Source organism: Elephas maximus, chromosome 4 (genome assembly GCF_024166365.1).
Source record: "Elephas maximus indicus isolate mEleMax1 chromosome 4, mEleMax1 primary haplotype, whole genome shotgun sequence".
In the NCBI taxonomy this organism is placed as follows: domain Eukaryota; kingdom Metazoa; phylum Chordata; class Mammalia; order Proboscidea; family Elephantidae; genus Elephas; species Elephas maximus.
Window position 1 is genome coordinate 33,474,752 of NC_064822.1, and position 24,072 is coordinate 33,498,823.

Consider the following 24,072-nt stretch of genomic DNA (forward strand, 5'->3'; position numbering starts at 1 on the left):
GTCCCTGATCTTCCAATCTTTCCCCTTCTAAGTCCCTGGCCAACCAGCCACACCATTGATACTGTCCATGAATCTGTATATATTCTTACCTAGAGCCACTCATCTTCCACACAAAGAGTATGGCCAGGTGCATCGCCAGCAATTTTGCCTATCGAGAAAATTTCCCCTCACTACTTTTTCAGGCTCACCTTAATTGGGGCTATAGTGCAGTAGCATCCATTTTTGGCTTAAATGCTCATGATGAGCCAACCCTTCTGTGAACCAGTCTCGGCCTTTTTCTTCCTCTGTCAGCTAGCCATAAAGGAACCCCCTTGCCCCCAATGTGAGTAGACTTGTGAGCTGAGAGAGCATCCAGGGCAATAGCAGTGGGTGACATGGGGATGTGGGTCACCAGTTGGTGCACTCCAGCATGCCCATTTCTCTGAGCTGTTTGATATCTTCTTCTCCTCTGCATGGTAATTTGTGTCATTTCCACTCTGTGTAGTGAGCTGTTGCATTCTCCAAGCTTCCAAGAGCCATGCTAGCACCTGAGGTCCTTGCCAGGGTGATAAATCCTGTCTCCTGGGAGAGTGTTCCCATTATTAATAAACTTCTCTTATCCAAATTTGCTCAGTGTTCCCCTTGTGTTGTTAGTTTTGAAAATGAGCCAGATTCTGCCATTTTGTGTGCAAAAGGTACTATAAATGTCCGTTGAATAAAGGCTGTCTTGAATCGACTTGACGGCACTGGGTTGGTTTTCGGTTGATACAAGAGAGGGTCATATCCCAGCCCAGGTTCTGGAATGAAGAAAGGTGCATGGAGCCCCAGTAGAGTTGCTCTCCAGAGATCTGCCATCTTGCAATAATACACCATTAGTATAATATTCTTGACCCAATTTTAAAAATCAAGATTGAAAGATTATATGGGTTATTCCAAAATGTGCTTTGCTTTTGCATACATAAAATATGTCCCCCAATTTGGGTCTTACATTCAGCGTTTATCAATGCAAGAGTAATGGCTTAATTAGTATCCTTACTAACTTAAATTGCAGGTTGTGTTGTAGAATATACTTTCTGTGGGGGAAGTGGAAGTGAGGAAAACAGTGAGCACTAATGTTTTCAAGCTTTGTAACAAAATGCTGATTCTTTTTATTGAGATTAACTTTGACTCTGATTTTTTTTTAAATGAATTGCTTCATACAGTGCATTATCTGGAATTCTCTTCCAAACCCCATTTGCAAAAGTGAAAATAATGGTAGCAAATACCATTTATGGAGCATTTATGCCTACAGTTATGCAGGTTGTATACTACACAAGGGCACCATCACATCTAAGGGGGCATGGTTCACTCCTTAGACAGTGCAGATTTGCATATTTATTGAGAATTTCCCAGCAGATGGCAGTAAAGTGTCTTGATGTGACAAAATCAGAATGGTACAACAATTTCTGCCAGATGGAAATAAAATGTCTTTACAACTAGGCATTTTTTTTCCTATTTATACAAAGACATTATATAGTCAAGTGGTGGCATTGCTTGCCGCCAGACCCTGTGCTTACTCATCCCCGTTTAATCCTCCGGATCCAATGAAGTGGATGCTATTAGCCTTTTTATCTATCTATCTAGTTGAGGAAATCGAAGCTTAGAGAGATTAAGTAACTTGCCCAAGGCCACGGAGTCAGAGTATGGTAGTTTTGAGATTCTATAGTGGATCTCTTTAACTTTATAAACCAAAAAAATAAACAAACCAAACCAGCTGCTGTCGATGCTGACTCATTGTGACCATAAAGGACAGAGTAGAACTGCCCCATAGGGTTTACAAGGAGTGGCTGGTGGATTTGAAATGCCAACATCTTGGTTCCACACCACATCGTAATGTTTCAGAAAACTAAGGCCTTGGGACCTGAAGAGACTTGGCCATGGTCAGAGAGCTGGCCTGGCCTAAGTCTGCCAGAAGGCTTGATGTCCTGACCCTCAGTCCAGCCTACCACAGTGCTGGGTGGCACCAGCCACCAAAGGGAACAGGGCATATTTCATTCATCTAAGAAAAAGGTCATACTTGAGTTGGTGAAGTAAAAATGGGAAAATGGTATTTTCTTTGGTACTTTAATTAAATTTGTGTGATTTGAAGTATACATGCTACAGAAATTCAAAAAAAGAGAGAGCTCAATATAGGCCACAACAGTTCTCAGAGTTGGATTTCTTTAGATCCAAAAATACTTTGATAAACATTTGCCATCAGTAACATATTTGAAACAGAATCAATTTTAGCAAGAGTGCATTACTACAAATCTTATATAAATGGAAAAAATTACACTTTATTTAATGTATAAGTATCTATACCAAACCATAATATTGTTAAAATACTGACAAGCCACAAACAGCACTGTTTGAAATCTATTCTAGCAAATACTGTGCCAATCGTTAATAAAAGGAGCCTATTTATAAATATTTTATATTATCCTTAAAGTATTACTGAGACTTTTATATACTTTTCTTCAATCTCACTGAAATAAAAGTAATTCCATCTTCTGTGAAACAAGAAAACTGTTACCTTTTTTACTTTAAAATAGCACGCATATTGTGAATACAGTTTTCCAAAATGTTTTATATCTGGACAAAGAGAGAGGTACTTGATATTATGTTAACTTGTTTTAATTTTTTCTGGCAATTAATTTCTGGATTGTAAGATTTGGAGTGATGTTTTTGCAATCTTCTTTATCCTTTCAAATATTTCCTAAATTTTAAAAGATTATTTTTACAAAAACAATAAAACTTACCATTCTTTAAAGCAATATCACTAAATATGTGTCTAATTTTATAGCCTGCCAAGACCTTTTAAAAATAAAACAGCATAAGTATTCATATTACTAGAAAACTAATTGCCTTGACAAATCGAATTTTGTAAGTACAAAGGCTTTTAACCAACTGGTAAATGCAATAATTACAGTTAAAGCTGCCATTTAATTCTTTTAATCTCCAACACAAGCAGAATAGCTACAAATCAACATTTTCTAAACAATGACCTTTGTGGCAAAATAAGCTAAAGTTTATAATCCTCAGTGTTTGCTAGTACCTACCTTAATCAAACGTTGGATATTTGAAAACAACAGAAAAATGCTTCATTCTTCCAAGGTTACATTCTAAACTTGACATCCTAGATTGGAGATAGCCTCACCCAGGAATTTAAGGTCAGGGTTTATGTTAAGCAGGACCTCAAATCAAGTTTAAAAACAAGCGAACCTTTAATCCTTTAAGGGGGGAGTTTGAGAGGAAAGGGTTAGAAAAACAGGTCAACATCCTGTATATATGACATTGTCATTTGTTTTTACATTCTAAGTTAAATATGCCTGCTTCGTGTTCAGTGTCTTGTGCCTATTCTACTCCCTGTGTGTGGGCAAATGTGTTTATATTAGAAAACTCCATGAGGGCAGGAAATGAACCTTTTCTTTATCATAAATCATCTGGTTTAAACTTCACTTGTCGAAGCGTATGAGACCTGGGAGATACTGCACAATTGTTAACCAAAATGTGTAATTTGTCATTAAAACAGCAATTTTATCAGAGAACTATCAGATTGCCCACAAATAACGTCACATTTGTATAGAATGAAACCGTGTAGAAAACTGTTACATGCAGGATTGCAGGTTATTTTTATAAGCATCCTGTGGGTAAGCTAAGCAAGTATTATCACGCCTCTCTTTAACAAAGCCATGACTAGAATCCAGGTTTTCAGCATCTCTGCAGGCACCACTAATCTTCACCTATTTCCACAACAGGTGAACTAACTGAATCTATAGGGTTCAACCATTTTTATTCCTGAAGTCCTAAAAACAGTCGTTCATGTAAGTTAAATGAGATATCCCAATGATAGCTGAATTTTAAATAAACTGCAGGGAAGTGGGGCAGGGGTTGATCTGCACAGAGAATTAGAACTGGCGTAGTTCAAACCAGGGATAAAAATCAGAGAATACCATCAATGAGAGACAATAGTTTTGCTTTAGCACAAATAGACTTTTTTTTTTTTTTTCCTCAAAATAGACCTTTCAAAAGTAAGGAAAGCTTCATTTTGCTTTAAATGTTTCAGGCCAAGAAGCAGCTCATATATAATTTTCCAGATAACATATGATCAAAATGATGACACTCATCCTAACACTATTAAATATTACTTTCTTATTTTAAATACTGTTAAGTATGAAATGATGTATGAAGTAAAAAAGCTCAAGTACAAAGTACAATGGCAAAAAAAATGCATAAAATAAATGCACCGTTCCCATAATCTCTGAGATTTAACCCAGGTAAATCAGTTTCTGTCATCACCAACATGTTATCTGTGAAAAAATGAAATAAAAGATGAAAACAACCTTTATTTTCTCAGATTGTTAAAAGATTCATAAGGCAAACTGGACATGCTGGAAGGAGAGAAAGGAAAGCTACAAAATTGGGAATAAAAATTATATTTTCTTTGGCCGAATAAACCAAAGAATTACTTCAAGGAAACGAAATAGGTCCAAGGAAATACTGAAAAGTCAAATCACAAGCAATCCCACATTAATATAAAACAAAAAGAAATGGCAACCTTGGAGATGATGAAGTTTTAAAAGATGGAACAAAGCAAAGTGCTTTTGGGAAATAATGATGACAGAGAAGAACCCAGACAATACTAAAACAAATGGGGAGAATGTTTTGAGAAAAAAGGGATTGAGTGAGTTCAATAAGGAAACCTGAAAACAGGGCCAAGCTGAAAACACTGTGGCTGAGGGGCCTCTGGGTCATACAATCACCTCCTTTTCAGGCCCCCCGGAGAGATCACTGTAAGTAATGCCCCTTTAGCTCAAAAGACACAGAGATACCATCTAACCAAGACTCCTAAATTTATCACGTTCTCCAATGTCAGAAACATACGAGGTAGGAAAAATGAAACGCACAGTACTAATGCTGTTTTTATTCAAATTTTATTGAAATTCTCTCCCACTTCCATACAGCTTCCTAAGTGAATGTGCATGTAAAGTATGAGCCTGATGGTATTCTGTTCAAGTAATTCCTTAAATCCTTGAGAATGTGACTTTTGAAATTTGAGGAAGTGAAGCAAGGACAAGGGAATACTGAGGACCATTTTTCATGGCTGCTCTCTTGTTTATTCACGAACAAAGCTAGACTGAGAAACCTTTCAGTGAAGATGGAAAGTGCGTGTGCAGTAGTGTAATGCTTAGTACTGACTTCTACCCTCTGCAGCCTCACCAACAGTAAGGAACAGGTAGGGGAAGATGGAGAGTGCATGGAAAACTTGAGATGAAGAGTAGGGTCTTCCTAAGTCCTAAGGAAAACTGAACAAATTACCCACAGATTCCATGTGTTAGGCTAATGCATTTATGTAACCAGCTTCAGAGTATATTTCAAGTGCCCTGTATCCCTGTCATCAGTTTCCTCTTTCAACTGTTTTCCCTCTATGTCCTAGTATGGAATTTACAAAACCAGTTTTGCTGTGCATATAAGGAATTGGCCATAATACCTAAGGATTTTTGAATACCATCTCTTGTCTATATCTCACTGAGGTGTGTATGTGTGTGTGTCCATGCGCGTGTACGTGTGTGCATGTATGTGTGATTTTTTAGGACAATAACAAATGCCTTAAGCCTTTTGTGTCTTTTTTTAAATCTACCTTAAGAGCAAATCCTATATATGCAAATGGCCATGAATAGTTCCTCATATAGCAAAGTTACTAATTTTTAAAGTATTATATAAATTTAGAAAATATTACCTAAATGTATTTCACATTGAATAAATCTAGAATGTATGTAGCTCAGATATTTAGAAAGAGCTTTAACAATTGTTATTCATAAACATTCTGCTGTGATTTGAGTATAAAAGCATCACTTTGCTTAGTTAATAAGTGGTTGATAGCTGTCCACCCTCTGCAGGAGTGTATCTGAATATCCAGGGGAATAATACCTGAAAAAGAAAATTTTCTATTAGATACTTGTGAAAATATTCAGCACAGAAGACACAAGAAATTCAACATATTTATCTAAAATAATTCTATGAATGAAACTTCAAATACACCCTGAATAATTATACACTAATAATGCTTAATGCATAAAGTTAGACTATCAAAGAAGAGAATACCGTCTCATAATACTGTGCTAGATAATTGGGAAAACAGTTAAGGAATATAACTGCAATGACAAAGAAAAGATAATTTATTTTCAAAGAAAGATACTTCAATCCAGTAGCAAACTTTTATTACAGAGACTTTATGATACCAAGTGCCTGATGCTGCTTTAATCATCATGGCTAATAGGTATTTCTTCATAAGTTAGACAACAAAGTTGGTCATTACTAAGCCACTTCTACATTCTGACTCCCTTAAAGATTATTCTCAGTGTATGTTTTCATCAGACATGGTCCCTCGTAAGAGTAGAAATTCTGGTAATATAATTCACATTAAAGAACTATTTAATGAATGGTTTACAAATATTCTATCATACAAACCTTGGAAATTAATCATTTTCATTATCTCTTGAGCATCTATAGTGCTATAAATTTATATTTATAAATTTAATATTTTATAAAAGATTCAGTAGAAGATTATGAAATGTATTGATTAATGCATTGTGGAATGCTTGATATGGCATGGAAAAAATTCATCACATATAAACATGTCAAATTTGGCAGACATTCTAGAATATAATAAATGGATAAAAAAAATCTAAGATCCCTTAAAGTTTTCCAAAACACCAAAAATAAGACTGCCCTTGTGGCACAGTGGTTAAGAGCTTGGCTGCTAACCAAAAGGTCAGCAGTTTGAATCCACCAGCCACTGCTTAGAAAACCTACAGGGCACTACTCTGAGTCGGAATCAACTTGATGGCAACAGGTTTGGTTTTCTGAAGGCATATTCTCCAGATAAAACTTAATGTAAGGAGCTTTGCTTTGTCCTTTGTGATTTTTATCTTGCCACAGATACCTGACTTAAAAATCCACATAATTTATATTACAGTACTTATTTCTTCTACAATTTGGTCAGGTTAAGGTATACAAAACAGCTGTATTTTCTCAATAGTGTGCTTACAGGCAGTCATAACTAAACAGATAAATACATACATACACATGTACATGTATACATTAAAAGCTACCTTGAAGAATGTTTCTCCTCTAAAGGCCCTCTACTCTTGAAAAAATTGTCCTTCAACAATGGGCTTCTTTCAAGTATTCTTACACTGAGGACTGTACAATTGTTTCTCTCTCTGTCTGAATTTAGTCACAAATTTTAAAGCCATCTTCACCTTCCTAGGCCTTATATATGTGCCAGTCACAAGATAAGTACTTTTTATATATAAATTACATAGGTTAAAAAAAATACAGCAAAACTTTATAAACTGCTGTCTAATATGGCTATTGAGCACTAGAAATATGGATAGTGCAACTGAGGACTGAATTTTTAATTTTATTTAATTTTAATTAAATTTAAAAACTGATACTGAATTCAGTTATTGGAAAACTTTTAGGTATGTTTAGAGCAACTTGTCAATCTACTTTTTCAACTGTAAATTTTATAAAATCTAAATGTAGATCAAGTATTTCCAATGAAATTTAGCATGTGAATTGAGATATGCTGGAAGTGATAAAATACATACCAAATTTCAAAACCTTAGTATAAAAAAAATACTATATCTAATATTTTTATATCTATTACAAGTTGAAATTATAACATTTTGGTTATATATTGGATTAGGAAAACCTGGTGGTGTAGTGGTTAAGTGCTACGGCTGCTAACCAAAGGGTCGGCAGTTCAAATCCGCCAGGCGCTCCTTGGAAACTCTACGGGCAGTTCTACTCTGTCCTATAGGGTCACTATGAGTTGGAATCGACTCAGCGGCACTGGGTTTGGTTTTATTTTGGTTTATATTGGATTAAAGAAAATGTATTATTAAAATATATTTCATCTATTTCATTTTACTTTTTTTAACGTGGCCACTAGAAAATTTAAAATTACATATGTGGCTGTCACATTATATTTTTATTGGATAGCATTGCTTTAAAATAAAAAGTCCCCAAAAGATCAATTAGGATCTACCAGTCATTCTTGAGGTTTTACGCGGCTGATTTGCAAGCTAACTGCCATTGCCATACCTCTCCCCAAGGACCTCAGACTTCAAATCTCCATGATTCCCCACAGGGAAGAAAATGTGCTCAACATTTATCCCCCTGTCCCCACCAGCAGAGTGCATATTCAGAATTACATAACCTCCCCTAAATGCATATAGACTACATATGTATCTCAGTAATAAAAAAAAAAATACAGACCCATAAATACACTATATAAAGTTCATGAATTGTCAGAAAGCCCCGTTCCAACTAGACTCTGTATGATGCCAAAGAATTCAAACGTAGCCTCTATGAGGAAAAAGTTTGGAACCCCTACACAGCAACTAAAAGCAGTTTAAATCTAACCAGAATAATCTTTACTTATGTTGTTTATATTTGCAAAAATGCAATAAAATTTGCTTGATCATGGAAGCTCCACAGACACATCCAAACTCCCTGGGCAACCGAATCGCTGGCCTGAGGGCTGTGGGGACCATGGTCTCAGGGAACATAGTTTATAAAGAAAATGTGCTACATTCTACTCTGGGGAGTAGCGTCTGGGGTCTTAAAAACCTAGGAGCGGCTGTCTAAGATACTCCACTGGCCTCACCCCTTCGAGAGCAAGGAAGAATTAAGACTAAACATAAAGGAAAGATTAGTCCAAAGGACTAATGGACCACATTTACCACAGCCTCCACTAGACTGACTGAGTCCAGTACAGCTAGATGGTGCCCAGCTGCACCACTGACTGTTCTGACAGGGATCACAATAGAGTGTCCTGGACAGAGCTGGAGAAAAATGTAGAACAAAATTCTAACTCACAAAAAAAGACCAGATTTACTGGCCTGACAGAGACTGGAGAAAGCCTGAGAATATGGCGCCCGGACACTCTTTTAGCTCAGTAATGAAGTCACTCCCGAGGTTCACCCTTCAGCCAAAGATTAGACAGGCTCATAAAACAAAACGAGACTGAAGGGGCACACCAGTCCAGAGGCAAGGACGAGAAGGCAGGAGGGGAGAGGAAAGCTGGTAATAAGGAACCCAAGGTCGAGAAGGGGGAGTGTTGACATGTTGTGGGGCTGTTAACCAATGTCATAAAATAGTATGTGTACTGTTTAATGAGAAACTAGTTCTGTAAACCTTCATCTAAAGTAAAACTTAAAAAAAAAAAAAAGATTCATTAACTGTAGTAAGATTCAACAACAAAAAAATTTTGCTTGACATGCATTTATCATCAGAAGTAAAATGGTGAAAAATAATAAGTGGCCAAGTGTTGCTATGTAGTTTCCCCTATATTATTATGATGCTTAATTTTATACTCCTAAAGGTTTTATTTAATCCCAACAGACAGAAGTATGAAAATAAGAAAGCATACAAGGATAATAACAGGTATTTACTGCGTTGAATTCTTCCACTGTGCAAGCCCTTTGGCTAAGCAATTCATGAGCATTATCTTATTTAATTCTGACAACTCTATGAAGTAGGTAATTATCCACATTTTGCAGATGAAGAAACTGTGGCTAAGAAGGCTTTAAATGCTATCGCCAAGGTCACACATCTAGTAAGTATCTGGAACTGAGACAGGAACCTAGGTTTGTTCGATACCAAAGCCTTAGTTTTCAGCCTCATGACACAACCAAAATGAACCTCAAAAAAACAACCAGAAGTCCTTCCCTCTGGCTATCAACCCTGCAATCCCAACTTACCTGTCTATGACCTTTAAGAATATAAGGGAATTAACCTTATCCTAGACCCATCTGGAGTTTGGGTTATTAATACATATTATTATTATTTGTTCTGATACCAGAAATGTACTGAATGGAAACTTGTCTGCATACATCCCCAAATGAGATATTTTCCAAAAAGCAAATTCTCTCAAGTGAGAGATCCAGAAGACAAAGGAGTTCAAAAAACACCTTATGGCTGTAGAATGGTACACTGTATTCCGAGAGCCTTTATATATGTTACCTCATTTGATTCTAACAAAAACTCTAAGAGGGAGGCAGAAGCTTTTCCCATTTCACAAATGAAAAAAACTGAAATCCAGAGATATTAAGTGAATTACCAAGGACACACAGCTAGAAATAGCAGAGCCAAGACTAGAACTTAGGTCTTCTAACTTCTATTTCAGGGGCTCTTTTCTCTTGTCATATACCACTTAACCTTTATTACAATTTTTTTAGGATTTTTTTTTAAATACTAAAATGGAGGGCAATATGAAATAAATGTTTAAGCTGATAGCAGCAAAGAGAATGTATCCACTGATAATATGTCTTATAAAGAATAATTAGTTCTAAAATAGTCACCAAATAAATCTTGAGAACTATATAATTACAAAAATAAAACCATTTTGAGATTGTCTATTTTCACAGAAAGACAAAGATTCAAAGACTTCTATAAAACACCTTTTGCAAACTTAATGCTTTAAAAAACATCAGAAATTTGGAAAAGTTTGTCAGCTTAGCCCAATTTTTAAATGAAACCCCAGGTCACAGAATGCAAGAAGTTCAAAATTTACAATGGTCTTTTGACAAAAAAAAAAAAAAAATAGATTAAATTCTAACATGAGAGAGTTTTTGATTTCCACTGGTTGCTCAGTTAAAATACTCCTAGAGAGTAGTAAAGAAAACATCTATTCAAGAAAATGCCTTACCATTGCTTGATTCTAATAGCTCATTCCATTTTGGAGGCCTTTTGGTTTGCTTTCTTTCAGTTTTTTATAATATTGTTTATCTTAAGAAATTGCATGCAAAGTTATCTTAATTTCATAAAATAGTATTCTTCCTGAAGGAACTTATATTCCAAGTACAAAAATCAACTTTATTTTTTTCTTGATAAAAAATCTTTGTCTTCCGTCACCCAGTAGTTTCACACATATTTTATATATTATACTAACTTCTTTTGTGTATGTATATAATATATATATTGTAGGTATATATGTTATGATATACCTTCTCCTTTGATATATTAATATTTTCAAAGCTAAGTTATTGGAACTCTTTTGGTCAAGGAGTTCTCATAAACCTCTCAAAACTGCATAAAAGTGCACCTCTTGAAATAATTTACTGACTGAATATATGTGAATAGAAAACAAATTTTAATCTTAAATTATTTTTGTGATTTTAAAATCAATGTCACAATATGTATTAAAAGCCACTGGTATTAAATAGGAAGAATGAACAGATATGTTATAACTTTTATAAGTTATATAGTTTAAAAAATGAGAATTTGTATTTTCTAACATTAATTGGAAAAAATAAGAAATGAGGTAGGATTGGAAAAATGTATACAAATACACCCACTCCTCACTTATCAACATGGTTAGTGTTATGGATTGACTTGTTTTCCCCCAAAATATGTGTCAACTTGGCTAGGCCATGATCCCTAGTATTCTGTGGTTGTCCTCCATTTTGTGATCTGATGCAATTTTCCTTTGTGTTATAAATCCTAACCTCTATGATGTAAATGAGGCAGGATTAGAGGCAGTTATGTTAATGTTATTTCGATACAAAGATTAGGTTGTATCTTGAGTCAATCTCTTTTGAGATATAAAAGAGACAAACAATTAGAAATACAGGGGGGCCTCATTACCATCAAAGCAGAGCCAGGGGCAGAGCAAGTCCTTTGGCCCTAGAAGCTTCTAGGCCAGGGGAAGACTGATGACAAGGATCTTCCCCCAGAGCCAACAGAGAGAGAATGCCTTCCCCTGGAACTGGCACCCCGAATTTGGACTTCTAGCCCCCTAGACTGTGAGAGAATAAATTTGTTTGTTAAAGCCATCCACTTGTGGTATTTCTGTTATAGAAGCATTAGTTGACTAAAACAGGTTCCAAAGACCAGGTCATTATGCAAAAATTGGCATTAGGGAAAAATGGAGGATTTTTTTGTTGTTTTCAGACCACCCATTTGTCCAATTTTTTTTTAACTTAGAAATAAAAACACTAAGATTTACTGATGCACTCATCACCGTAATGAGTCCAGTTATGACCTACTAGTCTGCAGAGAAGGAGGCTTGGAGACAAAGCTGGATAAAGACGGGTTGTGTGACCAGAGGGCCCACGGCTTACCCACTTCACCTTCCGTCTGTGCTGGCTTCGGAGCTTCCCTTGAGGAGCTGCCTCCAGGGCTTCATTCCCTCCCCTACAAGCCCTGTGTTCACAACCACAGAGCCTGCTCTGCACTCTATGCCTAGTGAGTCACTGCGGCTTGGAATTCCTACCAGGGCGGTGCACCCTGGCCCAAAGAGGTGGAGGCTTCAGGCCCAATTCGCCTCACTTTGGGAAGTATCTGAACTCACACACATTTCTTCCAAACACCCTCTCCAAGGCTTCTTTCTTTCCTCCTTTCCCATCCCACAGCAATTTTAAGCTGCAGGGCCTCAGGCCACACAAGAGCTGGGAACCCAGAACAGGCTGGGCGCTGCCTGCGCATCAGCCCAAAGGCTGTGGCCACTGAGGAGGCTGGCCCTGTGTGGCAGCTAGACACCACCAGCAAGAGGCAGTGGAGGGCGCAGGGCAGCGCGGTCCAGCTTCCCTGGAGGCCGTCCAGAGTCCCTCCTCGAGGAAGGGGACGCTTCACAGCCATAGCTGCCCTACCTGCCACCTCGTTAACGAGTAAAATAGTAGATTTTGTCATAAATATAAAATGTTGGATGACAGGATTCTTGATAAGTGAGGAGTAGGTGTATGGTCTTCTATTCTGTGTATTTTGTGGGCATTTTTCAAGGTTCATATTATTAAAATAATTCCATCTTTTCTGGGTCACTTTGCTTTTATTTATTTTGGGTTTAGTGGTATAGTTCTTCAGGTTATAAGGACTGAGGTTTGGCTTTAATTCTCTGCAAAGCAACCTCATTAAAAAAAATATACATTAATCTTGAAAACAGCTTCCTGCCACATAACTATGGGGTACCTGGATATAAAAAACATTGAATTTTTTTAGCATTTAGTTAGTAATTTTCTTTTTACCACTCAATATCTCTTTTATACTTGTAATACTCTCATTAATGTAAATGTGAGCTTAAGGCAGAAAACTAATATGCAGGGAACCAGGCACATGGATTTAGAATCTACAGGCTTTTTCTAAATTAGGTACTCACAATTTACAGACTGAAGAAATTAAATTTTCTATGTATTTTATTGGAAACCCTGGTGGCATAGTGGTTAAGTGCTACAGCTGCTAACCAAAGGATCGGCAGTTCAAGTCCACCAGACGCTCCTTGGAAACTCTATGGGGCAGTTCTACTCTGTCCTACAGGGTCACTACGAGTTGGAATCAACTCAACAGCAACGGGTTTACGTATTTTATTAATTTAATTAAATTTTATATTTAGATACTGTTTAGTAAAGCATATATTAAATTAGTAGAGGAAAGTCTCAAAAGGCACTCCAGTTTCATTTGGAAATGTGTGTGTCGATCAGAACATTATTTAATTTGGGAAAAAAAGAGGTCAAGAGAGAAGTAAAGGTATACGCTAGTCACATGTAGTATTTCCAAGGCCACATGTTGACACGGTGGATATGAAATCTGGATTTGAACACAGAAAAAACTACATTTTAATTTTGAACATCTCAAAGTTCATTTTTCCTACCTTACTATTTCCTCTGGGTAACAATTATTAATACTGTTGATGTATTCTTGAAGGAGAGATCCAGGTTCTGCTTTTATCTCTTGAACTTTTTTAAGTCCACCACTTGTTACAAAAAGTCGTCGTGCTTTGCTATCATGTGGCAGCACCTTGAAAAGTGAAGCACATAAAAATGCTAGCTTTTCTCTATACTACTGAAGAGCAGTAATATATCAGAGAAAATGTAAAAAACAATTTATGTCCAATAGGGTTGGTGTAAGTCGGAATCAACTCAATAGCAACGGGTTTTATACCCATAACAGGAGCCCTGGTGGCTTAGTGGTTAAGAGCTTGTCTGCTAAGCAAAAGGCTAGCAATCTGAATCCACCAGCCGCTCCTTGGAAACTCTATAGGGCAGTTCTAGCCTGTCCTGTAGGGTCGTTATGAGTCAGAATCTATTTAACAGCAACAGATTTGGTTTTTGTGTTTTCATACCTATAACATAAACTATTAAAACCAAGCCCACTGCTGTCGAGTCAATTCCGACTCATAGCGACCCTATAGGACAGAGTAGAACTGCACCATAGAGTTTCCAAGGAGCACCTGGCGGATTCAAACGGCCTACCTCTTGGTTAGCAGCTGTAGCACTCAACCACTACGCCACCAGGGTATCCACCTGTAACATAATGAACCTAAATTTGCTCATGAATGGACGTAAAATGTACTCTTCAGAAGTGTATTAACTTTTTATGCTGTGGAGACAGAATAAAGGCAATGAAAATGAGCAAAGACAATGGGAACCACTCATATCACATATGGAGAACAAAAAGTGGTGTCCCTTCTTTGCTTACACCCATTCAAGAGCTCTCCACTACCTACAAAAACAGGCAAACTCTTTAAAGGCACAGGCAGCCCTGTGTGACTCAACTCCTACATACCTCTCCAGACTCCTTTCCCACCAATCTCTATCCTCAGTTTTGTTTCAGTAACATCAAAGTGCATGCAGTACCACTGCCCATACTGTTTCTTTTTCCTAGAATGCCTTCCACAGTCCAGGTACCTCCCCCTTTACTTGGCTAACTCTTAGTCATTTTTTAAGACTCAGCTCAGGTGTCACCCTCCTTCAAGAAACCTTCTCTAGGACTCTCCCACCCTCCACCTTCTTATCCTAGGATAAGAGATACCTCTCTCACAGCACCTGGTCAAACTCCTATCAGTGCACTTACCACATAATATTTTGATTATCTGTTTATGTGTCTGTCACACATAAATGTCACTGGAGACAAAACCCATAACATTCATTTATATCCCTAGGGCCTGGTGCCTAAACAATGTTTAACAAATGAACACACTAAGGAGTAAGTAGAGAAAGGAGACTGAGAAGATGTTAAAGACATAGAGAATCAGGAAAGGAAAGAGTTAACAAATCCAAGAGAAGATTTAGAAAATCAATCGAGGAGAACTAAAAAGAAAAACCACTTGGTTGGCAATTAAGAGGTGCTGAAGAATTAAGTAAATGCATTTGCATGTAGATGGCAAGCACAGGACGTCAGATTACCATCAGTTAAGGAGAGCACTGGAAGTAAGAAAGTAAAATCAAGCTTTAATGTTTCATAAAGAAAAAAACAGAAATCAGTAGGATGAGGCAGAGAGCTAGGCTAGAACAAAAGAGTACAGGTGTTTTTGTTTTGGTTTTAGGATCAGAGAGACTTGAGCATGTTTGTATGATGAGAGAAAAGAGCCAGCAGAGATAAATTAATTATGCAAGACGAAAAAGACTGACCAAACAAGGAAGGTGGAGAAGAGGGTGTGAGCTCAAAATGTGAGAATTCCTGCTCTTTTACTTGGTCATTGCCATTCCCTCTGACAGAAACACTCTTTTTACCTCAATTCTTACTCTTTCTTCAAGGGCCAGTTTTTTCACTTGTACTGTCTCCATTGTAAAAAAAAAAAAAAAAAAAATTTTTTTTTTTTTTGTAGCCCTCTCTACATACCTTACACTGCATTCACTTATTTTTTCTTTTAAAAAATAAAGTTTATCATGAAGCCTAGTACATTTAAATGTTTTCTAATTGTTTTGTTTGGTTTCCCCAGCTAGATTATAGTGTTCCTTGAAGAAGAACTTTGTCTTATTCTTTTTTGTCTATTTCCCAGTGCTTAACAGAGTACTGGATACATGGCATTTAACAAATACTTAAAACTACAAAAGGATCTTCCTAATAGAAAAATAATTCAAATCAGCTGGACAAAGAAGACTGCATTAGTATTTTTTTTAATGGAATTCCCCATAGATATATCAGTTTTAAATATTTCGTTTGGCCTGGAGATTTTTCATTACCTCCTGTCTCTGTCCCCAGCCACATTTAACTAAAATCTTTTAACTTTCTGCCTTGCTTTCCTATCTCTTTCTAGTGCTCTGGTGTCCTTTGAATAAGAGTACACAAAATTCTGCCAGAAGCAAATATTCCTGAAGGCATATTTATAAGAGTATATGATATGAGGTACTGTCTTTATTTGAGTTAGCTGTCTAATTTTCACAAAGCCCATTGATTTATTTTCATTTACTTTAGTGACTTTTTTTTTTAATATAGGTTAGTGTTCATTTTCACAGTAAGTTTAATAAAACTAGAATATCTTGCTCACTATCCTAAAAGATTAGACAACAAAATGAAACTTTCAGAAATGTCAACTATCCATTTCTAAGGAGCCCCTGGGTGGCACAATGGTTAAGTGCTCCACTGCTAACTGAAAAGATTGGTAGCTCAAACCCACCCAATGGCCTCCATCGAGAAAGACCTGGCAATCTACTCCCATGAAGTTTGCAGCCTAGGAAACCCTGTCACATGGGTTCCCTATAAGTCAAAAATTGGCTTGACAACACCTAACAACAACACTAACTGAAAGGCTGGAATTTCAAACCTACCCAGAGGTGCCTCAGAAAAAAGGCCTGGTGGTCTGCTTCTGAAAGGTCACAGCCTTGAAAGCCCCGTAGAGCACAGTTCTACTCTGACACACACTGGATCGCCGTGAGTCGCAACTGACCCAACAGTGACAGGTATCCATTTCTAAGAGCTGATGATCAAGTTTGTAGAAGATCCACTCAGCCTCTTATTCTTCCTCCCTGTTAGTTGATAAATTAGCTGGTCAATTTGTTACTTAGCACCTCAAAGCACACAAAAGTGAAGAGGTGGATCAGTTTTCCCCTTGCAGTAATTTAGTCTTTCTCTCCATTATTTGGTTAGTTGATTTGTCAGGTGAGCACACTATTATGTCTCCTACATCCCATATAACTAAGAGGAAAAAAAAAAAAAATCCTTTGATTATGGGTTTGGGTGGGTTGATTATTTTCTTAGAAGGAGGCAGACAGAACACAGGTGTATTTAATACACAGAGCTGTATGCTGAGGTGGCTTTAGCAATGTAAAAACCTATTTTCCAGTGGCCATGATATCTGAACATCAGTCAAGCTACTGGAGATCATGGAGAGTTCAGAGAAGTGAAGGCTGTTAGTAGAGTCTATCTTTAATATAAGTGCCTAAAACTAGACCTATTTAACTGTAGGCCCGAGTTAAAAAGTTATGACAATATATATTTTTATTCGTTATTTGTAGAAATTTACTATTCCAAAAATAGCACCTCATTTATGTAGATTATAACTAACAAAAGTGAATTTGTACCCCTGTTCACTTTTCATATAAATTTTGTTAATCAGCAATATTAACTTCCATGTCTTATTTCTTAAAAACTCGTTTTTAATCTAGTGCTTATTATGTGCCCGATATTGAGCCAAACTCTTTACATATAATATCTCATATTTAATCTTAACAATGGCCCTAGAAAATAAAGTACCATTTTATGAGTGATGAAACTAAGGCTTAGAGAGGTCAAAACTTTGCAGAAGGTATTAGAGCTGGTATGTGGGAAATCTAAGCACTCCAACTCCAGAGTCTGAGCCACTACAGGATACTAATTCCACAGACCCCATTTTTTTTAAATCAAGTATAATTTAACCTGTCCTTGATGGCTGAGTGTCACCATCCTCACCATCGATGACTACTGAAATGCAGTCATTTCTCTCCTCCGTTGCTAAAAGTAGTCAGTTCTGCTGGCCGTTCTCACCTCTAGCAGCCTAATCTATCTTACTACCTTTAATCTGCAATGATCTAAGAAACCTGACAGCTTCAGTTGTTGAAACTGTTCATAAAATAAGTTAATAAGCTCCAAATGACTACCTAAGAACATCTGCAGTAAAGTACATGGACTTAGTGGCTCCGAGACGTTTTTCCTTTTCTTTATAAGATCTTTTCTGTGTTCCTAAGTGAGACTAACAGACACTGGGAAAATCACTAAAAATTACTTATCTATATAAATTATCTGTATTATGAGGTTTTCATGTGTTGGCATACTATTTACTCCCTGAGAACACTAAAAAACTGTACAGAGGCTGTGGTTTTAAAAAAAATAAAAGCAAGGAAAAAGGAAGGGTTTTATTTCTATGTGAATTTTACTAACCTATTTATGTTATGTTACCTTCCATGTCAATACAGACCAGTGAGAGTTGAGTAGTAAAACCCTGCCCCCATCTAGCAGAAGGAAATACAGTGACCGAACAGAAAAAACAAATTATTTTCGTTTACGTCCCCAACACATAGGCTAAGAGAATGCTGCTCACCTTACTGAACTGTCCAACCACATGCTTCAGAATGTTGGGGGGAGCATCATACAGAAACGGTTCAAGAGCTGGTAGATAGGTACATTTTTGAAGGATATTCTTTATAGCTTTTTTACTCTATTAAAAAAATACAAAGCAAAATACATACCAAAGTAAGTAATCAATGAAAGCTTGATACAAATCCATGTATACTTTATTCCTTTTCATTGTCAAATAACATTCCACTTTAATTTATGTTCCTAAGATCCAAAAATGAAATCAATTTCCTGGTCTAACCTGCAGTTGTTTTTTTTAAACAGTTGTCAGAAAGACTCCTATCTTTCATTGGTTTTATCATGGAATAACTTGTAATTTGTCTTCTTGTTAAGCCATAAAATGTACAGTATATTAGTGAGCTCTTAAAATACCTATGAGATAATGAGATAATTAAAATTATAAAGCATAAGTTATAGACCATAAATTAATATGTGTATTTTATTGGTGTAAAAATTTGTATATATGAAACTGTGAGATAATACTTCCTATTCTTTTCAAACAATGAATACAAGAAAATAATCAGTTTATCATAGAATGCCATTATCAGGCATTCATTCTATGTTCTCTAAAAGGTTTCAGAGCTCATAAGTATGTGATCAGAATACTCTACTGTGTGCATATTCAGTGAGCATTTGCAGATATGCTGCGATAGCTCGTGGGTATGAATTTCTCCGTTCACAGATGTATAACAGACAGGCTCTATTCCAACTATAGAGAAAGGCCCCCTCAGCACTAGGGAGTGTATCACCCACAAGTAAAAGAATAACTAGCTACCCATGCCTACCTACCTTTCCCCTCTCCTCCCCAGGACTCCACAGTGTTTCAGAGTAACAATGTATGGGGCTGTCCCCTGTCCTAAATGTGGCTGAAGGGCCCTGATGTGACTGTAACACGTTGTTGCAGTCAGCTCTCAGGTCATGGCTGTTTGTGATTCTGTTTGCCATTAAAGGCTGCCCACTTCACTTTGGAAGCTACACAACAATTGGGTTTGTCTAGTGTTGTTTCCCAGTAGAATTCCACATCTGCTTGTATATGGTTTTGTGCTTCATTATATCCTTACAGCCTTTCATCTGATCACCTGCTCTCTCTCTGAGGCCTTAGCAGACCTAGTCTTCTAGGATCAGAATCCTGCTATTGAACATTTTGCAATGCTTTTGAAATGTCAAGGAGCGTTCTGATTTTCACATTGTGAATTTTATAACTGGAACTTGGATTCAGCAAGACTTTCAACAACATTTGTGCTATCAGTAATGGAACTCTGAAATTTAAGGTTTTCCAGAGACCCAGGCTAGGCAGTCTTATATAACTTTTCTTATCTCTCAACACATATACCCTCAAACATTGTTTTATAAACTAAATTAAATAAGGAATGTATGAAATGCAGCCCAACTTCTTTCCATAAGTAGTGTAACGTAACTTGAAGTTAAATTCTTGATTCCCAGCACACCGAGTTATACCTTTGGGAACCACCTTAGGACCCTAGTGATCTTAGCAGGTCAACAAATGTAACTTAACTGCTACTGGTGACAAGGTCTACTAATGGTACAGCACAGAGCACATCCACTGTCCCATATATATAGCTTTACTCTAATTCCACTAGTTCCAAGTTGGTGATGTATTGCAAAGCTATTAATCAAGAACTCTAGAAAGGAGTCTAATGACTCCTTTACTATCTTTCATCTGGAAGAAATATACTTGATTTATAACTGTATTCCTCAAGGTAAGAATATATGTCAGGATTAATAATAGGCTTAATAATCCAGCATGAAAGAAGTATTAGTGCATTAGTTAAGATTTTGTTTTTGTGCACATTTCTGGGCTTAAGATTTTTTTTAACAACTTTATTGAGATACAGTTTATATACCATAAAATTCACTCGTTTTAAGTGTACAATTCAATAATGGTTAGTAAATTTACAGAGTTGTGCAACCATCTCCACAACCTAATTTTAGAACATTTTCATTATTCCAAAAAGAAACTTCATGCCCATTGTGTTGTTGTTGTTGTTGTTAGGTGCCATCAAGCTGGTTCTGAGTCACAGCAACCCCTACGTAAAAGCAAACGAAACACTGCCCCGTCTTGTGCCATCCTCACAATTGTTGTTATGCTTAAGCCCACTGTTGCAACCACTGTGTCAATCCATCTCATTGAGGGTCTTCCTCTTTTTCACTGACCCCCATTGTGGTCACTCCCTATTCCCTCCCTGCCATCATGCCCTGGCAACCACTAATCTACTTTCTGTCGCTATAGTTTTGACTTTCTCGACAATTAGTATAAACGGAATTATACAATATGTAAACTTTTGTGTCTGGCCTCTTTCACTAAGCATAATGTTTTTGGTGTTGTCTGTGTTATAGCAGGAAACCCTGGTGGCGTAGTGGTTAAGAGCTACGGCTGCTAACCAAAAGGTCATCAGTTCGAATCCACCAGGTGCTCCTTGCAAACCCTACAGGGCACTTCTACTCTGTCCTATAGGGTCTCTATGAGTTGGAATTGACTCAATGGCAGCAGTAGTGGGTGTTATAACATGTATCAGTACTTTGTTCCTTTTCATCGCCAGATAGCATTCCACTTTACAGATTTACCACGTTTTGTTTATCCATTCTCCCTCCAGTTGAGAGATATTTGGGTTGTTTCCACTTTTGCTATTAGAACTAATGCTGCTATGAAGATTCATATACAAGTCTTGTTGTAGACGAATGTTTTTATTTCTTTTGGATAGAACCTAGGAGTGGAGCTGTTGGGTGATAATGGTAAATTTACCTTTAATATTTTGAGAAACTACCAAAGTCTTTCCCAACGTGGCTACAACATTTTACATTCCCACCAGCAATGTAATAAAGGTTCAAAGTTTATCCTGGTCAACACTTGTTATTATCCGTCTTATTAATTATACCCATTTTTGTGCATGTGAAGTGGTATCTCATTATGGCTTTGATTTTCATTTCCCTAGTGACTAATGATTAGTGACTAATGATGCTGAACATCTTTTCATGTGCTTATTGGTCATTTGTATATCCTCTTTGATGAAATGTTTATTAAAATCTTTTGCCCATTGCTTAATTTGGTCATTTGTCTTCTTATTGAGTTAAATGAAGTCTTTATATATTCTTGATACTAGTTCTTTCTTGAATTTATGATTTGCAAATATTTTCTCCCAGTCTGTGGCTTGCCTTTTCACTTTCTTCGTGGTGTCTTTTGAAGCACAAAAGGTTTTAATTATGATGAAACCCAATTTCTCTCTCTCTCTTTTTTTTTTTTCTTTGTGCTTTTGGTGTCATAGCTAAGAAATATTTGCCTAGCTCAAGATCATGAAGTTTTATGTCTATTTTCTTGCAAAAATTTTATAGCTTGAACTCATATTTAGGTCTGTGATTCATTTTGAGCTAATTTTGGTATATGGTATGAGATCAGGGTCCAAATTCATCTTTTTTGCACGTGGATATGATTATCCCAGCACCATTTGCTGAAAAGACTATCCTTTCCACATTAAATTGTCTTTGCACCTTTGGCAAAACTCACTTGACCATAAATATTAGGGTTTATTTCTAGATTTCCAACTCAATTCCATTGATACATATGTCTTTCCTTAAGCAAGTACTACCTGACCTGATTACTGTAGCTTTGTAGTGTTTTGAGATCAAGGACTGTAAGCCTTTTTTTCTTTTTCAAGACTGTTTTGGCTAGTCTGGATCCTTTGCATTTCCATATGGATTTTGGTGGTTTTTTTAATTAAGATTTTATTGTGTTTTAGGTGAGAGTTTACACAGCAAATTGGTTCCCTTTATACAATTTTTATATAAATTGTTCCATGACGTTGGCTAATTTTTCACAATGTGTCAGCATTCTCATTATTTCTATTCTTTTCGTTCTGTTTCCATTAATCTAGCTTCCCTGCCCCTCCTTACCTTCTTATCTTTGTTTTAGGGTACATATTGACTGTTTGGTCTCTTAGAGTTGATTACTTAAGGGAGCACAGTACTAATGGGTGGTACTGTTTATTCTAAAGGCAGTCTATTATTTGGATGAAAGGTGACTCCCAGAAGTAGCCTCAGCTCCAAGTTCAAAGGGTATCTCAGGGCAATAGTCTTGGAGGTTTCTGTAGTCTCTATCAGTCCAGTAAGTCTGGCCTTTTATAGGAATTTGAGTTTTGCTCTACATTTTTCTCCCATTCTATCCAGGACTTTTTATTATGTCCCTGGTCAGAACGTTCAGTGGTGGTAGCTGAGCACATCTAGTTCTTCTTATCTCAGGTTAGAAGAGGCTGTGGCTATTAGTCCTCTGGACTAACTTCTTCTTTGAGTCTTTGGTTTCCTTCAGTCTCTTTTGTTCAAGACGAATAGACCCATATTAGATAGCTGCTCACAAGCTTTTAAAACCCCAGATGCTACTCACCAAGCTACGATGTAGAATGTTATCTTTACTGAACTATGTTATGTCAATTAACCAAGTTGTCCCACAAGATCCATATGGATTTTAGGATCAATTTCTTAATTTCTGAAAAAAAGTCAGCTGAGATTTCAATAGGGATTACATTGAAAATATAGACCAACTTGGGGAGTATGGCCATTGTAACAATATTGTGTCTTCCAATCTGTAAGCATGGATTGTCTCTCCACTTATTCATATCTTCTTTAATTTTTTTCAGCATTGTTTTGTAGTTTTCAGTGTACAAGCCTTATACTTCTTTTGCTAAGTTTATTCCTAAGGATTTTATTCTTTTGATGCTATTGTGAATAAAATTATTTTCTTAATTTCATATTTGGATTGTTCGTGATTAGCATATAAAAATACAATTCATTTTTGTATACTGATCTTGTGTCCTGTGACCTTGTTAAACTCTTATTAGTTCTGGTATTTTTGTGTGGATTCCTTAGGATTTTCTACATACAAGATCATGTCACCTGCTGAGCTTAAGATTTGTTAAACCAAAAAAACCCAAACCCAGTGCCGTCGAGTCGATTCCAACTCATAGCAACCCTATATTGTTTGTTAGCCTTCAGAAAAATGTGCCTTATGTTTAGTTATTTATGGCTCTGTGGAAAATAAAATAGTTCTTATACCTTTATACTGGCAACTGTACAGAAATCATAAGGGGTGAGCAAACACTTTTATTTAGTTAAGTCACTAAACCAACAAATATCTTACTTTGAACTAATGGGTAACAGATTATGAATTTTACTAATTTATTACCACATTTATTAGCATTTACTAATTTATCCTTTGTCATGGGTTAAATTATGTCCCCCCCAAAATGTGTGTATCTATTTGGCTGGGCCATGATTTCCAGTATTGTGTGGTTCTCCATTTTGTGATTGTAATCTTATATTAAAGAGGATTAGGGTGGGACTGTACTATCCTTACCCAGGTCACATCCCTGATTCAATGTAAAGGGAGTTTCCTGGGGTGTGGCCTGCACCACATTTTCTCTCGCAAGAGACAAAAAGGAAAGGGAAGCAAACCAAGAGTTGGGGACCTCATACCACCAAGAAAGAAGAACCAAAGCAGAGTGTGTCCTTTGGACCCGGGGTTCCTCCATGAAGAGATCTTAGTCCAGGGGAAGACTGACAAGAAAAACCTTCCTCCAGAGCCGACAGAGACAGAAAGCCTTCCCCTGGACTTGACGCCCTGGATTTGGACTTCTAGCCTACCAGACCGTGAAGAAATAAATTTCTCTTTGTTAAAGCCATCCACTTGTGGTATTTCTAGATGACTAAGACATTTAAGACATCCTT

The 24,072-nt window shown here is 36.7% G+C and overlaps 1 protein-coding gene across 2 annotated transcripts in view; it reads right to left on the bottom strand.

Annotated features, from left to right (window-relative positions):
• Window positions 1–4,893: 4,893 nt before the first annotated feature.
• SPAG6 (sperm associated antigen 6) overlaps window positions 4,894–24,072 on the bottom strand; it is a 67,819-nt gene continuing 48,640 nt past the window's right edge. For both annotated transcript variants that reach the window (XM_049881852.1, XM_049881851.1), the window contains 3 exons: window positions 18,302–18,418; window positions 13,655–13,800; window positions 4,894–5,928 (listed from right to left, as the gene is read on the bottom strand). In XM_049881852.1, the coding sequence (XP_049737809.1) occupies window positions 5,859–5,928; window positions 13,655–13,800; window positions 18,302–18,418 (333 nt within the window). In that variant the 3' untranslated portion in view covers window positions 4,894–5,858. The remainder of the gene's footprint in view (window positions 5,929–13,654; window positions 13,801–18,301; window positions 18,419–24,072) is intronic.